Source organism: Pithys albifrons, chromosome 5 (assembly GCF_047495875.1).
Source record: "Pithys albifrons albifrons isolate INPA30051 chromosome 5, PitAlb_v1, whole genome shotgun sequence".
Classification (NCBI taxonomy): Eukaryota; Metazoa; Chordata; class Aves; order Passeriformes; family Thamnophilidae; genus Pithys; species Pithys albifrons.
In genome coordinates this window covers 29,551,194-29,568,588 of record NC_092462.1, presented here as the reverse complement: position 1 = coordinate 29,568,588, position 17,395 = coordinate 29,551,194, and the positions used below count along the sequence as shown (strand labels likewise).

The following is a 17,395-nucleotide window of genomic DNA, read 5'->3' as shown; positions in this document are numbered from 1 at the left end:
ACCAATGTGAAGCACTGAGCTGACATCACAAACCCACAAAACACCCTAAAGGCAGTGGGGGAAAAAGCTGTTCCCCAGAAATTACCTGCCTTGCTGGAGTGTGCAATGGTTCACAGATACTAATCCAAACACGAGGCACTGTGCTCAGAATCACTCAATGCCAAATCTCTTGCTGATTCTGCTAACAGCACAGATCTACAACTAGGTGCATACCTCCCAGAGGCACAGCCCAAGGAGGCACGATAAAAGGAAAAACAAATCACACAGCCAGGACTCGCCTGAAGATTGAGATCACTTTTATTTTCAGTCATTTTGGCGAGGATGTGTGGGCAAGTGTGGGTGGTAGTACGTGTATGTCTGGGCATGCATGTGTGTGTGTGCGCAGTCCTGCCCAGTGATGCAGTGTATATGACTACCTGCAATTACAGTCCATGAACTGAGCCATGAAGCGTGTGATTAAGTGCTACACTGAGGCCCACTTGCTTGCCTCTTCTTGTGCTTACTGCAGTGCAGCATCTTCACCTCTCCACACTGCTGTTCCAAGGATGCCAGCCCAAGATCCTGTCCACAGGGGGCGAGAGGAACTGAGTTTCGGATCTGGCTCTGCAGGAGTGAGCCAGTGGGTTTTCACTTCACTTAGTGAGCTCCTAAATAACATTTGCTGTTCCCTTTGACAAAACCCTATCTGTCTTCTCACAGTGAGGAGCCTCTACTGCTTTTACAAATTTTAATTGCTTTAGAGGTACAAAGGGGAAGGGACCCCATGTAAGCTTCAGTGCTACAGCACAGCCAAGCACATCTTGAGTTCCTGGGAAACCAGCACCCAAATACACTATTGAGTTTTCATAGCCACCATGAAACTCTGGCATGGGGGATGCTGCAAGGGAGATGACCCATCCTTCTGCAGCCTGAGAGACTGTAAGGCAGGTTAAACCCCAATCTAGTCTCTATTTCTGTTTAACTTTTTAAAACTAAATCCCCCAAGCTCAGAGCAGAGACAGAATGCAGACAGAACAGCACTGCTATGGAAGAAGACTAGTCAAAGGCATCTTGGCCTTGTGGCAGGCTGGAAACAATCTCGTTTCTATGACCTTTTTGCCTTGCACAGTTAAGGCAGAAGTATCCCACCACCCAGGACCTTCTACAGCTGCCAGAAACCTCCAAGTACCCCTGCAAGCATTAAGATGACCTAGATGTGCAGCATCACTCTTAGGGCTCCCTCTCACTCACTTCTACAGATCTGTATGCTGCTTAGGGACATGCAATTTCTCACATGTTAACACTGATGGCAAATTCCCATCAGTGTGATGGGAGTTTCACTTGGACGGATGCAGATTTGAATCCCAGGTTTTGCCTCAAAGCATAACACAAGGTACTCCAGGACATCTTCCAGCTGCTGAAAGTCCTGCAGTGCTAAGCAGCTTGTTAGCTCTGTTTCCAAACCTGCCTGCACCAGTTTCAGTAGGAAATCAACTGGTCAACAAGCAAGGGGTCTGCAAACCAATAAGCACATCCAGCACAGTCCTCTCAAGTGAAGTAGGCATCTAGTACCAGGAGATTCTCCTCCTATTCCAAAGAGGTTAAATTCACTGTCAGCTCCATAGGGAGACAATTGAGTCCCCAGTCCTTTCTGACCTCCTTACACTTTGAGTAAAGGTTGCAGGGTGCTTCACAGAGGCCTTAGTTGTTTCTAACAGTTTGGTAACTCTCCAAGCAGGGACAAGAGCAGGAACATAATACATGCTCTGAACTCAGGTATCTGCTCTTAGGGCACTGCATTCAAGCCCTCTTTCCTTGTGGCTTGACTCAGGAAAAATGACAGATCCTCAAAAAATACAGGGCCGTCATCCCTGGGGCCCAGGGATATTAAGTGGGGTCTGAGGCAGGAGCTCAGCAAAGGGACACTGTGCATCCTTAAAAGACAGCGACAGCAAAATCAAAAGTACTATCAGCCACTTGGTGTGGTTCTCCTGCACTGATCTCCCACCTGGCAGTTGCAAAGGGGAGATGTTTTTGAACTGCATAGAAAATTAAATGGCTTTTGTATATTAAAAAAATTCAGATGAAAATAGTTACACCAGTTACCAGACAGTGAGCAGATGAGCAATCACCATTTCATGTTAAATAGACCCAACTAGATCAATCTCCATACTGCCACACTCCCAGCATTACAGCTTCAGAGCACAGCAGCAGCCCGAGTGCCTGCAAAGGCCAGGTAGTGCCGTGCTCTCACAGAGATGGCATGCCCCGCCAGGAGGGCTGCAGTCCCAAGGAGCAGGCTGTAAGACATCTGCTCTGTCCTCTCACTCCTTCAATGCTTACGCATCCCAGACCAGATGGGCACACTGGGAAACAGGCCTCCGGCTGGAAAAGGATTCCAGTTTGTGGTTTCTTTACAATGTGGTTTCCACGCAACGTCACAGCAACAAATCGCTAGTTTCTTCCTATGGAGAATGGAAAGAGAGGTGAGTAGCAGCAAAGCAGGAGGAGAAGGCCACCCAGCATGGGAGGTGACACTAGGAATGCTCTAACACAATTTCTGCCTATACCAGGCCCTTTCATGTCTCATGGGCAGCAATACTTAGGACAAGGGAGTTTCCCAATATTACTTCTGACACCATCCAAAGATCTCACCTCCCTTCCACTTCCTCCAGCCACCATAGGCGATTTTGAATCCCAAATTTATCCACAGCAACACAAAAGCACAATTAATTAATGATTCCCACTGATATAAGAAGGTTCATTGCCAGAGGTGGCAGGTCAACACATCTGAGCCCGAGTTCCCTCCCAAACTGGAATGATACCCTGAAGAGACAAGAAGCTGACTGCCCTGCCAACTTTATTTGGCAGTTTTTCCCCCTGAAGTGAGGTACATGGCTTGATTTCTTCTACCTGGCCACTGCAATCTCCCACTAGAGTGGATTCTGCCCTGCATTTCCCAGTGTTAAGTTCTTGCCAATGGGGTTATTTGCAACCTTGCACACAAGGCTGGTATTTGAAGGATCAGAAGCCAGGGGAATGTCATCTGTGCAATAGCAGCAGGCCCCAGCAGGATGCTTGCCACTGTCCTGCACTGGTTGCAGGCCTGGCCAGCTCACATCCTGGTGGGCACTGCCTCCTGACTAGTACCACTCATACCAGGTCTGCCATCACAGCCCAAGCAGTTAAGAGCTGTAGATTAATTGCAAGTATTTTAAGTCCCTCACCTCTCCACTTGCATCTGATGAAGGGATCCTGGTCTGGAAATGCCTGCCTCCTATTCATTTATACTACATCAAATATTTGTATGGAGCAGGACTCTTTCAGCACAGTTACCAGGGCTCAGCTGTAGGGCACAAACTGACAGCAACATCTTAGAAGTCCTCAAAACCGCCTAGTTGGGGGAGAAACCAGCACTGTGGTGCCAGTTCTCAAACTGCCCTTCCCCACATCTGGAGAGGAAGGATGGCTGCTCATGAAGCACAGCTGCCAGGGTCAGCCCAAGGGTACCAGGGCCAGATTGCACAACACAGCCACACATTGTTTCCCTAGATCTCTGCATGAAGATGCCTGGATGGCTTTGCTATGAGGAGGACCAAGATCTAGATTTTTACTGCTCTAGCGGACACAATGCATAGACAGTACCACAACGGCAGTACTGGAGCATCCAGACATGGCAGACGAGGAGTTGCTGGGGGCTAGGGATAAGGAACAAATGCCAGGTGCCAGAGGCACACTAACTGCCCTGCTTTCATCCCTGTGTGATGACAGCACTCCCTCACCAATCCATGGCACAGCGTATGTGAAACGCACAAGGCAGAAAACATTTCCTAGCCTGCTTCTCCTCCAGCTCTGCCAGCCATTGTCCAAGACTGCTGCATGGGACACAGCCAACTGTTTTGTGGTGGAGCAATTTTAAAGGTTTCACAGCACCAACCCACTCACCAACAAAACCTTGGCCAACTGCCACAAAACTCACTTGTCCAGGAACAAGTCCAGGGAATCCCGCTACAGCTCATTTCAAGAGACTTTCCTCCAAGAAGGTCTGAATTAAATAGTACCAAGAACATTTTTACATTCATCATGAGATCCAAATGGGTTTTCAACACGCAATCAATGGGTCCACAGAAACCTATCCCCAGTGCTTCCCCTCTGGCCAGCAGCCCTTCCATCTGCAGCAATCACTTTGCTTCATGCCTCGTTGTGATTCCCAGCCTCCAGATGTCTGCATCCACTTCAGCCACGAGTTCCCCACCAGGGAGCTGCCTCTGCCCCACAGCATTTCAGAGTCCAAAATCCCATTGATTCCCGTCAGCGTACAACTCCACAGCTGGAGAGATGGGAGCACTGCAGAGCATCAGCCATGTTCTGCCCAGTGGAAAACCTTTGGCACCAGCACTGATGCTTTATCTGCAAAATAAAAGGATAAATAAAAAGTAATGTAGCACAAGCAGCAGGGTTCACAGCGCTTGTGATGAATAACGTAAGACACACCATTTTCTCTAGGCTTCTAAATAGGGAGGATGAGGTCTTTAAAAGTAACACAGGCCTTTTTGAGAACACAAGTTTCCTGCCAGCAGAGTGACTGTGAAACTGGGACACAGTTAACAGACGTTGGAGAAGGCAGGCTGGAGGACAGGAGGACAAGTGCACAGGCACAGCCTGCCAGCACAGTACAACAAAAACTGCAGCCTCAGGTTAGACACATGCTGTGCCAAGTACACACACAGGAGGACCAAATGAACAGACAGTGGTGAGACCTGTGGCTCAGGATCAGAGCAACCACCTTGTTTCCTGCCCAAGGCGGGCACTTCACCCACAGCTCAACAACCACCCATCACTGAAGCTATTCTCCATCAAGATAAGTGGTGTTTTGGAATGTGAGGGTACTGAACAGTGAGAACAGCATCCAAAGCTACTGTTAGATACACTGAAGTGAAAAAGCCATTCACATGCAGTACAGCAGCAGCCACCAGCAAGACACTCAGCTTGCCCCTCTAAGCTACCCTACCAAATTCCCTTGCATCCCTCCAATCAGAACCCACCACAGCTGAATTCGTGTTCTGAAAGAAAACCTATGCATCAAAAAGCCAAGGCACTGGCTGTTTTTGTGAGTACTGTTCCATACACACTTGTTCCCACCACAGTACAGCTCTGTTTTCCAAGCACAATCCACTCTGTGGAATGAAGGACATATAGACTATAGGTACACAAGTGGGCAGGGCTTCTGTCCAGTGGGACTTCACCAAGTTGGAGGACTGGGCCAACAACAGTGCTGCGAAATTCAGCAAGGACAAGTGCATAGCTCTACACCTAGAGCAGGAAAATCCCATGCATCACCATAGCCTGCGGTCCAGCTGGCTTGGAATCTGGGGGACAATATGTTGAACACAAGCCAACAGTGCATCTTTGTTGCAATGAAAGCCAAGCTGTAATAAGGGAGACTCAGGTGGGACAGAAGGAAAGAAGTTCTGCCCCAGGAGAACAGTGTAACTCTAGAGTCCAGAGCGGTGGTAGCACCTCCATCTTTGTCACCCAACGTTTACCTATATAAGGTCTCAAGCAATCTGACCTGGCTGTGAGGCTGACCTGGCTGCAATCTGTCCCGCTTGGAGTGGTGGGTGGACAGAAATCTCCCAAGGTCCCATCCTATCAAAACCCACCCATGACTGCTTTAACTCTTCATCCGTCCTGCCCACTATGTGAGTCTTCCATCTGCCACAACACAGCTCAAGAGAACACCTCAAGCCCATTTCACTGTATTTCTTATCCTTTGAGTGGGCTGTCTATATCCACAAATAATTAGAACAGTCCCCAGGCTGGGGGGCTGCTACCTGCCAGAAAAATATGCTTAGTGAGGGCCTGTTTTATGTAGTCTTTCTGGTGTCTACTGATAGGGAAATAGGTCTGCTTTCTGGTCTCACTTGGAACAAGGGCTGATCACAGTAGGAGTGGGGGGGTAAACCAAGGCAACATTAACTCGCTCGCTGCCGTTCTTGGGACAGATGATCTCCGTCAGTCCCTCTGGTCTTGGCTGACTCAGCAGTTCTCCTGCAAATAAAGGAAAACAATGAAAATATTTAAGCATCAACAAGGCAGTTTTTGCAATTTTTGCTTTTAGCATGCCCTTCCTCTCCCCCTCACCAAGTAAATATTCATGACTGATGCAAGTGAGCACTGTAAGAAGGCTTACTGGTCCTGCAACCTAAATACATCCCATCCATGTAACCAGGGTGAATGTCCTCTTGATTACAGCTTGGAGATATGCTGGTCCCCACAAAAGTAACATTTGCCATCTTTCCTGTCTCTTCTTTGAACCACTGCACACAGACTCGAGAGGTCCTTAGGGATTCACAGCATGTAGACGGAAGATTCCCTATTGCCCCTCTCCCTGGGTGCACTTGCCACAACTGCCATGGGACTGCTACTGCATCAGGTCAGAGCCCTTGGCTACACTATAGTCTGCTGAGTCTGCAGACCCATCTGTCAGCTCTTCTATAACGGAGGCAACACCAGCTCTGTATTGAGTTGGTGGCAGTGGGGGGCTCTCACACTGCATGGTATCCCTTGGTGAAATGAGTTGCGCCAAGCTGGCAGCTCCCCACTGCTGGCACCCTTGCAGCATGTACTTCAGGGCAAGACACAAGATCCCCAAGCCATCAATACGCCATCTCCTCAGCATAGTCCAGCCACAGCTTAGAGACCCAACAGCACCAGAAACACCTCAATACCTGTCTGGCAGCTAAGGGTCTATTCTCAAAGGTAGTATGGAATGACAGCATACATGCCCAGCAAGGGCTCAATTCTTCCAAGTGTGCCTACATTGGTGCCAACCAGGCCTACCCAAGGCAGAGGCACCAGGCCACAACTGGCCCAATCTTTCTTTACAGAGGCAGGCCAGCTGTAAGTGGGCTGCAGCCACAGGTCCACACAAAACTCTCCGGACCCATCAATCAAGCAGTCACTGTGAGCTGTCCCCACTTCCACTAAAACAGTCAAGACAGATGGTCCTTGGACTCCTCTTTTTAAATGCACTTGCAAAAAATTCCTTTCCTGTTAAAGAACATCAGAAAAAGTTTCCTTGTGTCTAAGCTGTGATTGCCAGGCACCCCAGGAAAAACTGAAAAGAAATCACACTTTGAAGAAGTACTGCCCAGCCTGTGCAGCAATGGCACAACAGTCAGTCCCATCATGCCTGAAGCCCTACAAATGCTCCTTCCCTCTTCTCACACAGGATGAAATTTCACTTTCATGAAATAACAGATCTAAAACCCTTTGGCTTTTCCAAAGCACATCATTTCATATCATGAAAACAGAGAGGAGGGCTTGGAAAGGAACCTACACAGTTGCCCTTGAGAGATACCCTACTTGTAAGGCCAGTAATTCCAGTTTGCCCTCATGGTCTGCAATCTGAATTCACATTTGGTTTGAGTATCTCTCCTGTGTCACACCAAACCTGAACTGGCAGAGCAGCTTTTAAAGGGAGGAAGACGTCTCCCAAACAAGAAGAATCGTGATGGCAATTTGCAATTCAAAGACAAGTCTGTAAGACAGCGTCCTCAATTACATGAGCTGTCACCCTTTGAAATCAGCATGGCTCCTCATCAAGCACGTACACCACAGCGCTCCATGTCCCAGCATTTCCCAGTTTCTAACCTCAGGCTGACTTTCAAACTGCAGTATTGCTAACTGTACCAAAAACACCATCCCTGAAAAGATGAGTCATAAAATCAGTGCACTTTAAAGACAGGGCTAATATCCATTAGATCTTAAACCAGAGGAGTGCCACAAGACTGGTATGTTTGCTTGAGTCTTTATTCCCATTTCCATCTTCCCACTTCAGAAATATTTAGACAGTGATTTCTTCAGGACAGGAAATTGCTGTAGGGCAATAGAGATGCCTGACTTACAGGAAAACCCCTTCCTATGGCTCTTTCGTCACCCTCCTTTTCTTTATGGCTTTACCTTCCCCTCTAGGTTGCCTCTGGGATAAAGCTCACCTCACTCTGTCCCCAGTTTCATCCACACCTCCTCCAGCCCCACTCCCGTTTCCTGCTGACATACACACTGCTCCCCAGAAGAAAGACTCTTCTCACAATTGTTCCATGAGATGTATCATGCACCAAGTGGACAGGTTACCCGTGCATCCTTTTAATTCCTTCCCCTCTCAGCTACTAGATGTCCCACTGCTTTTCCATGGTAGAGTTCTCATCCTGTTCCCATGGCAAACTGGTCATATTTGCTGCACAAACTCATCACAATGCTAAACCAGGTGTAACTATCTAAATCACATGTCACATCACTGCTGAATAAAAGCCAGTGCAAATCCCATTGCAGTGTGCAATCTTAGAGCTGTAACAAACTAGCATTGAGACACACTGCTTGGATACAACTCTTCAAGCCCAGAATCTCTTGGAGGTTTCAGAAACCTCAGGTTTCTACTCTGAAGGTATTCAAACTGTAGGAGATTAGAAATAAGAGTCTTCAGGGCTGCAGTAGGGTGGGAAGAGCAGATCCAATGACGCATTGGACTGATGGATACAGAAGGAAAAGCTAAGTGTCTGGTATGTGGTGGTGTTTGCTTGATTTAACTGCTAGGTTTACATGTAGCTGGAGCAGCTTGTGCCTGCAGCACTTGTCCTGCCCCTGAGTACAGCCTAGCCAGTCTATATTTTGGCTGCACATTCCTCCACAAGGATGTCACAAATTTGACTGGAAACCTCAGCTCTGCCTGCCCTCTCTGAAAGATTTCCTGCAATAGTGCACACACAACCATGAAACTTACCCTAATCTCAACATGGACTTGGTTTTAATGTTAACTTCCACAGAAGTCACTAAGGTTTTAACCAAAACTCCAACCATTTAAGGCTAACGACTAAGACAGTTGAGTGTTTGAAGAACAACATCATTTTTCAGTAGACAAATCTGCATCACTGAGATTATTCATCTGATTTAAGAGCATGAGTCCTATTTGCAAAGGCACTTTAAAGCTGGGTACTTGCTGACCCAGGCCTAATGTTAAAATGCATTTAAGTCCAGTTCACTTGATAGCAGAGAGGCACCTGCAAACAGAGAGCAGATGCTTTAGAAGATGCTCCTTTGCTGCCTCTCCATTTGCAATGGCACAAATGGTGCAGAAAAGTTTTATCTGTCCCACGGCTACCCTCCTGGTGTTTTGGCACAGAAACTGGTCTCCACAACTGGGTCAAATGTGCTGTACAGCAGGCTAAGGCTGAGACACAAACCAAGACCCTGTCATGAAACCACCATGGTCAATTTGACCACAGCATAAGCTGCTTTCTAAACTCCCCTCAGGCAGATGGGTGAGCCAGCTCACCTGAAGCAGATGTTTCTATGTAAGCAAGATGTTCTCCACTGCACTGTTTCATCACAGAACAGACTCAGGCACAGGCAACTTTGAGCCACTTGCAGTGAGTTCCCAGGCCAGGCAAGGATAACTGCACATGCCAGGTGGAGCTCAACTGCACATCACCACTCAGTGCGCAAGGAAGACATTTCTACTGCCGTGTATGCCCAGGAACATGGAAAAGCATCGGACTACAATTTCTGGTCAAGTACACAGTTAGGCTCGTTATAGCTTCTGTCCTTGATTTACTGTGATATGGGGAGGGATGCCTCCCTCACAGCCCAGTGCCAGCGATCAGACCCTTGCTGTAAAGCACACTTCACTGACCTTTAGGGAATACCCGTGAAATGCCAGATAACCATGACAAATCAGACAGTTAGGAGGAAGGCTGACAGCAAGGAAAGAGAGTACTTGCAGGAGTGTTTGGTTACTCTATGCTGGCAGCGAGGCAAGGCCAGCTGTAAGCCTACTTGGCTGCCTAACAGAGAGGAACGTTTTGAATACATGGAGGAAAATCCCACTATTTGCCTTCACACAATTCCCGTTGCCACAGCTATGTGAAGTGGCACAAGGTTCCCTGTTCACATACCAAGAATCTGCAGCAAAGACATAGGGATGAGACACTGCTCCAGCCTGCTATGCCATCTCCTCTTCCCCAGAGCTCCCAGGAGAAGACATTTGCACAGTATCAGCTTGATGATGTTTGTCATTTTCATGCTGTCATTCCTGCTGTTAGGATCTGGGGCCCACTGGGACAAGCAGCAAGTAGTGGTTGAGCAGGACCTGGCCCTGGCTCTGTGGTGCTGCTCCTCTCTCTACAGTCTGCTAGAGATCTTAAAGGTACATCACACATCACCCATGCTTCACAAAAGGCGTATGAAAAAGCCAAAACCAAGCTGGTCCTACATCCTGCCCTGCTTGAGCACTGACCTACTCACTCCACCATATGTCCCAGAGCTGCTCCAACCAAGGGTTTTGCAGTCTCACTGCTCACATGCTCTCCTACCCTAAATCCCTTTTCACCCTTCCTCCTTGCTGGAGGGCTTCAGACACCAACCACTGCAAGTTGAGTTGACAGGAGGTATCTCAGCCTCAACTGCTTCTCTGTCAAGCCTCCTTTGACTAAGCTTTGCTTGTGACATTTCTCAGCACAGCACTCAGCAGTCACGCCTTCAGGAAAGGAGGGAACAGAACACTTCAACCCTGCATACCAAAGCACGTCTCATGGTTGGTTTCCAACAGCAGTCAAGAAACAGGCTTACATGAGACCCCAGAACGCCCCTCTGCTTTGCATGAAGTCCTACCCGCTTTAATCCAAACAACTGCAAAGAGATTGGGGTTGGAAAAGCTACAGCTTCTCTGCCTGGCTGTTAGTTGTTTTGAGGTTCAACAGGCAGAGCACTTACACAATTAGATCAAAGCTGTCGGAGAAGCAGGATGAGTTGAAAAGCCATGTGCACAGATTTCCCTCTCTGCTGTAAGCACAGGCAACGCCCTCACACACTGGGAATTTGCAGCCAGCTCTACAGCAGAGAAGAAATCTACCAGGAGTCATGGCAGAAGAAACAGGAAGGAGATGGAGTCTCACAACAAGCCTGCTTCTACTCCACACCACCTAAATGTGGCCTTTGCCACTCTCTGCTTAGATGAAATTAATTATTGCTTCATATAAATGTTGCTGTGCACGATGCACAACCTTATTCTCAAGCACAGTGCACAGAAAATACTGCTCTGTACTGGTATGAATTTTTAATATGCTCCTCACAGCACTGCCTGCATGTCACGCACAAAAATATTCCCCAGAAAGATAGAACTCTGCAGTTGATTTATTTCTGGAGTCCTGAGCGACCTTTTCTACTGGGCCTGCTTGAGGCAGAGGGCTGGGTAGAGACCTCCAAGTTAGGATTTAACTTCTTCTCACTGGAGGCTGATCTCCTGGCTACAAACATAGCAAAAATAAAGAAGCTGAAAGCAGACACATCACAAAAGGGAACAGAGCAGGGTGAAATGCATATTATGAACAGAAGTTTCATAAGCCTTCGGTTGCAGTCCCAGTTAGAGGAGCTTAAAACTAGCAAACAAAAACAACAACAAAAATCCCAGGCTGTGAAAGTGCCCTAGTGGAGAAACTGCTGTGAAAAAAAAACCAGCAGAGAAGAAAACTCTGTTGGTAAGCACTGATCACAACTACATGCTGGTGAGCACAGCCACCCATTAGATACAGCACATGAGCACACACTCAGGAACAAATGAGCCTGGGATTTAATACAGTTTAACAAGAAAGGGAAGGCTTGAAAACAAAAAGAAAGCTTGCTCTGGAAATGTGGAGTGTGAAAGGCAAAGGACTAGCCTGCAGAGGTGAGTCTCCAAGACCAGAAGCCAATAGCACAGAGAAAACGATGTGGAGAGCAAGGCAGAGGGTTAGAGCTATTGAAAATATGCAAAAGGAACTCATGGCACCTTCCCATTTGTCCTTTGAAGGGTTCAAGACAAAAAATGTCAACAGTGACACCTTCCTTGAACACGGAGCAGTCTCCTGGGGCTGCTCAGCTCCACTCTAGAGCATGACAAGTGCCAAAGGGGCAGGCTCAGCCAAATCCAAGCACTGGAAAGCTTTCCAGCTCCTGCATTCACAGGACCAGGTGTTTCTCGAGCCATCACCTCATTTCCAGGCCTCACAGCTCTAGCTGTGGACATATACATGGCTCACCCTGAATACTTCTCCCAGCTGGCTATGCAGGAAATTGTTTTCCCAAGGTTCGTAATTCATGTGAGATGACAGAAATACAAAACAACCTCTGGAAAGAGACAGCAGTGCTTTTCAGCTTGGAGCTGACGGATCAAGCTTCAGGACCTAGAGCTGCAATTCTCCAAGCCAGGAACCCCAGACCTGCTGCAGAAGCTGCACTCGGCTCAAGCCCAGGCAGCTTTTCCCACAGCAGCTGAGATCCCCCTGCACTTCACCTCCTACCCATGGAGCTACCAGACTAATTACCCTGGCAGGAAGCCCGGGGCTGTGTCAGAGCCTAAGGTGCTCTGCAGGGCCTGTCCAGGAGACACCAGGAAACAGATGCTGTACCTGGCAATCACTAATTTTAGGCACTCAGGAAGGGGAGAGTCACACAAACACCAGCCATGGTCTGAAAGGCTTAAGGGGGTTAAATACCATGCTCCTTCCCCAAGTCATTATAGGGTTAGCTGGTTCTTAACCCATCACTGTCACAGCAGAAGAGGACATTGGCACATCTCAGTGATTGCAAAAGCTCTAGTGAAGTCTTTGGCACGGAACTGAGCACACCTCTGGGTGGAGGACTTATGTGGAAAGCATTCTGGATACTCGACTCAGTAGCCACAGGAGGATAATTATTCAAAATACCAATTTACAACTCATACACTATTTTCCCATATGAGTTATCTGAGATTATCCCTTACCAGTGTGACAGCACAAGGTTTCCAAGTATAAAACTTGGAAAAATCTAGGTTTGCCCCAAAACATTAGTTAATTCTCTCAGGCACAGAAAATTTAATTATAGCTAGAACCGGAATTTAATTAAAAGCAAAAAAAAACCCTCACACCTTCCCCAAACTACACAATTTGGTACTTTCTATGTGCATATTCACAAGAATGCAGAGAGAAGTAGAAAATTATCAAACAGCTCCATCAAAATAACTCCAGGAGCAGTTATACAAGTTTGAGCCCTTCTGTCACCTTCTGACAGCATGAAATAAGCAGCTCAGAGAAATAAAGGATGGTTGGCATGTAACATATTCCTAAGCCAGTGCAGGTACCTGATCTACCATCAGTGTGGCTACATAATGAATGCAACTTTTCTTTTTCAGGAACCATAAAATACTAAGCACAGACAGCATTTATGCCAGCTAACACTGACATCTCAGCAAACTGCCATGAGGAGGGCAGGCTGTGACTTTTGACACCACTGCCCCTTCCAAACAGATGAGGGAGCAGAGTGAACATGATGCCATTTCTCCACTCTGTTCCGTCGAACTCAGTGTATTTCAAATAGTATGTCAGCTCGAAGTAGCCTCCCTTGTCCAGCTTTGTCTCCACCTGTTCTGTTGGGCACTCCATCCTTCTCCCTGTGCCATGGGGAAGGTGGGAACAAGCCACCTCCTCCCATTAGTGACCAGAACAGACACTGGAGAATGGGTGTGACCAAAGGGGACAAGCAAATAGCAGAGCATAAAGGCTTAGAAAACTGAGAGGGGGTATTAAGGAAAAATTGAGACAACAAAGCATCCTCCAGATTGCTGAATATTTTGCTGTCCTTCTAATATCTAAAAAGCTTCTTGAATTAGAAGGTTGCAACAAAGCACTTTCTGACGACTGCAATACAAAGCCATGAAAAATTGATTTGCCTCATTAACATTTTAGGACCTTATTAGCTGGAACGAAATTGACTGTCAAGGCATTTTAAGGGAGAGTCATGGTGTAATGAGCTCAGTGCGAATTATCCTCATCCCAGAATAGAAACAGGCCCGTCACTGAGTAACCAAGCCCAGAATCCACCTTTTGGTTATTTTTAATTCCACCCCTTCAGCTGTATCTGCCATGAGCACTTTCTCAATCTGCCAAGGCAAGGCACCAGCTGGAGACAAAGCTGCAGCCAGCCCCAACCTGCCGGTTCTCATCCAGCAACGGCAAGGGATGGCCACACACAGGGCATCCACCTGAATGGCAGACACCACCGGCTGCAGACAGTCCAAACAGCAATAATTCCCGCTTTTCTTAACAGTAATTCCCAAGCTACTGCACCTCCATCACAGTGGAGATGCTGAGCCTTCTTTCATCCAGACGATCAGCAGGCTGCAGGTTCCACTAAAGGAAAAAAGGGAGTTTAAAAGAGCGCTCAAAGCCATTACTAAAAGTTAACAGGCAGGTTCACTGAAGTTGGAGGAAGCTACTAGGGCTGGTCAGCATCCTGCTGCCTCTCTGGCTCTTATGTTTGGGTCACAACCCAGCAATAGCTGGCCATTTGAAATGCCAGCTCCTGAAGCAGGACTTTACATGATTCAGTCCCACTGACTTGCAGCCTAACGCCAACTGCTGAGGCAGGGCCAGGCATCTGCCTGCCTTTCTGCTAAATTTAGAGAATTAGGCAAGGCTGCAAGACATTTTTCTGCATAATAGTCTAGCACAATGTTGCACCCTGAACTGGCTGATCAATTTCTGCCTGCTCCAACTCAAAAACTAGAAAGCCTCAACACACGTACTACATGGTGCACTTGAAGAAAAGCAAAAGGAAGCACCTGACACAGGCCCCAGAACTCCCTGCTGCAACATAAGGGTTCATGAAGAGACCAGACCATTAATTGGCAAAGTGTCTTCAAGCATTACTGAAGACACAGATCCCTGTGCTGAAGACAGACAAAGGCTAGAAGAGCACTTGGGACAAGTTTTTTCCCTGTTGGCTTGCTCTGTCGCCACAAAATGTCCTCGCATGCCGTGACTGAAAGTTGGATCCCAGCCATGAAGTGCCTCTTCTAGAAGTTCACCAAAGTCCAGCTGGGGAGTGATAGACCTAGAGTTTCCCTTGTAGTAACCTTTTTGATCTTTTTATTATTGACTTGCCTTTTGCCAGCCAAGAAAAGCGAGAACAAACCAAAACACACATGCAAGACACGTGTGGACATGTCCTGCCCAACAATTTTCCCTGAGATTAAATAAACTACTTTCTAGGTATAAGTAACTTGTTTCCATGAGTTGCTCTTGCCTTAGGGTCATTCCTAGTTTTCAGTGTGTTCTGCAAACTGAATTGGAAGGAGCTATTTTCAAACCTGTTCTGGTAAGTATTCTTTCCCAGATCATTTAAGGTGAGATACAAGTGCAATATTCCTCTGTAAAGCTATTTTGGTCACTCTAAAACACTTTCTGTTCAGCAGGACAACCACAGAGCCCACTTAAGCACATGAACTTTTTTTTTACCCTTTATCATCGACTGGTCTAAGGAGCAAAGTCTAAACACCATAGGTCCCACTCACACTCAAATGTTAAATCAAGTGTTTTACCTGGTTATTGAACCAGCTTGAACTCATCCCTGTTTTAATCTATTAACATGACTTTGTATTGAAGTCACTTTACTGTGGAATTTGGTCTATGCATGTACATAACAGAATTTATTCTAGGCTCATGCTACCCACTTTCTACTATCTAATAACTAATCCTACACTACATGCTGACCACAGGTATGGCTTTAGCTGACTAGGAACCGGCAGGATTGCAGAAGTTTCCTTAATTACAAGGACATCAGATATAACTTGCTTCTCTCTACATATTTTTTCCATTTACACTGAAGTTTCGTAAGTACATCCTTAGTCAAGTCTTTCTTCCTTGTCAGACAGTGTGTGATGTAGATTTGCATTATGTTATACAGCTAAAATCAGAGGGAGCAGAGCACCGAAATCAGAGGCCAACTCTCCTCTGGATATGCTCAGTACCAGTCCCCTCATCAGAGGGAATCTGTCTTCGGAAGAAACAACCTTAAAACTTCGCAGTCATTTACTCAAACTGATTAAAGAAGAGAGACCCAGGGGCATCTTAAGCATACAGTTGAGATATTCCAAGAGTGAGGACTACTGGGACTGAAAAAGACATGAAGCAGCAGGATGCTTGCTCTCAAATGCGGTTCAGGGTTGGCGTTCAGGCCCCCAACAGGCTTGCTCTGAGGGGATGTGAGGCAGGTGTGGCAGCTCAAGAGCTGGGTGCTGCCAGCAGAACAGGCAAAATGCTGGCATACAGGAGGAGGAGAGGACGTGTTTCACAGCAACTCAGAGTCCACACCTTGTTTTAGACAGTGCACTTTACACAATACAGTGGCAGAGCAGCAACCAAAGAAGATCAGTCACAGAAATGGCCATTACAAAAGAAGCAAAGAGCACCTCATCCCCTTTGTCCAGGACCAGTTTTGAGATGCAGGAGGCCCTAGAAGACTAACAGTGTTTTGGACATAGTGAGTTGAAAGAGGAAGCACAAGTCAGTCTGGACTAGATCGAACCTTTCCTTCTCTCCCTCACTACCAAGTTTACTCTGTGAGGGAAAAATTCAGAGAAAGCACAGACCTACTAGTTGTTTCTGTCTGCACACCTAAGGATTTTGCATGCTTGGTCCCACAGCTCTGGACTTCACCACCAGCTGCCTTGGAGCCAGACAGAAGCACCTGTCTCCCTTCACCCTGACCTGGTTCCCTCCCAACTCCTTCAGCCTCCTGCAATTTTTTTAAAAGTACAAGCTAAGAGAACCATCCTCCAGGCAAGGCAAAGCTTTATTAAAAATGACTTCCGATTAAAAAGGAGTTTTAAATCCTTTTTTAATGATGACCAGATTATCCGCATCACGCTGCATTATGCAATGAGGATAAAGGAGCACAAAGCAAGTGGTAAAAAAATGTTGTCTCTAGCGGAGTCACAACTTTGTGGGCAGCTCCCAGTTTTAATGCTCACCTACAAGATTCAGATGGGGCTGGGGTATACCTGGGAAATGCCAGAGACACAGAATCATGCACAAAACTTGTACAATGCAGCAGCTGCAGAACAGGGGCTGTTTTGCAACATGCCTTTCAGTCAGAGGTGCTGTTTCAGGGAAATACACTAATTATTTCAGGAAGCACAGGTAACAGTGATAAACCTCTGAGCTGGAGCCTGGCCATGGGGTCTGTCATAAACCATGACAACTTGTCATGCCATATTGGCGATGAACTAGAGGCTGGGCAGGAACTGCCCTACCTCACCATGAGGGCCCTGCTGCCAGCACCCACCCTGCTACCCAGGGGCAGGAACAGCCATGCAGTAAGGGAACAGCCAGACACCCTGCCATACTTGCAGCTGCCAGCTTTTAATGGGAAGCACATTTTTAGCACCTGCAAAGTGGTAGGCCAGAAATCCAAGTGACACATTCAGAGCCAGCCTACTGCACTTCCCAAACCAGCTCATCAACCAGCTCCTCTCATCGCACCTTCTGCAACCCAATGATTTGTTGGGGGAGGGGAGATTTATTTATTTTTACCCTTTTTTAAATCAGATCCCTGTGTGAAT

The 17,395-nt window shown here is 47.1% G+C and overlaps 1 protein-coding gene across 3 annotated transcripts in view; it reads right to left on the bottom strand.

The window, feature by feature from the left end:
* Positions 1–282: 282 nt before the first annotated feature.
* MFHAS1 (multifunctional ROCO family signaling regulator 1) overlaps positions 283–17,395 on the bottom strand; it is a 33,605-nt gene continuing 16,492 nt past the window's right edge. Inside the window, exons 2-4 of one of the 3 annotated variants that reach the window (XR_011697898.1) lie at positions 5,904–6,030; positions 3,959–4,389; positions 283–2,444 (exon numbers count right to left, since the gene is read on the bottom strand). Coding sequence is in view for 1 of the 3 variants with exons in the window: in XM_071556073.1 (XP_071412174.1) it covers positions 4,386–4,389; positions 5,904–6,030 (131 nt within the window). In the remaining 2 variants the exon portion in view is untranslated. Of the gene's footprint in view, positions 2,445–3,957; positions 4,390–5,903; positions 6,031–17,395 lie in introns of those variants that run through there. The other 2 variants (XR_011697899.1, XM_071556073.1) reach the window with 2 other exon arrangements.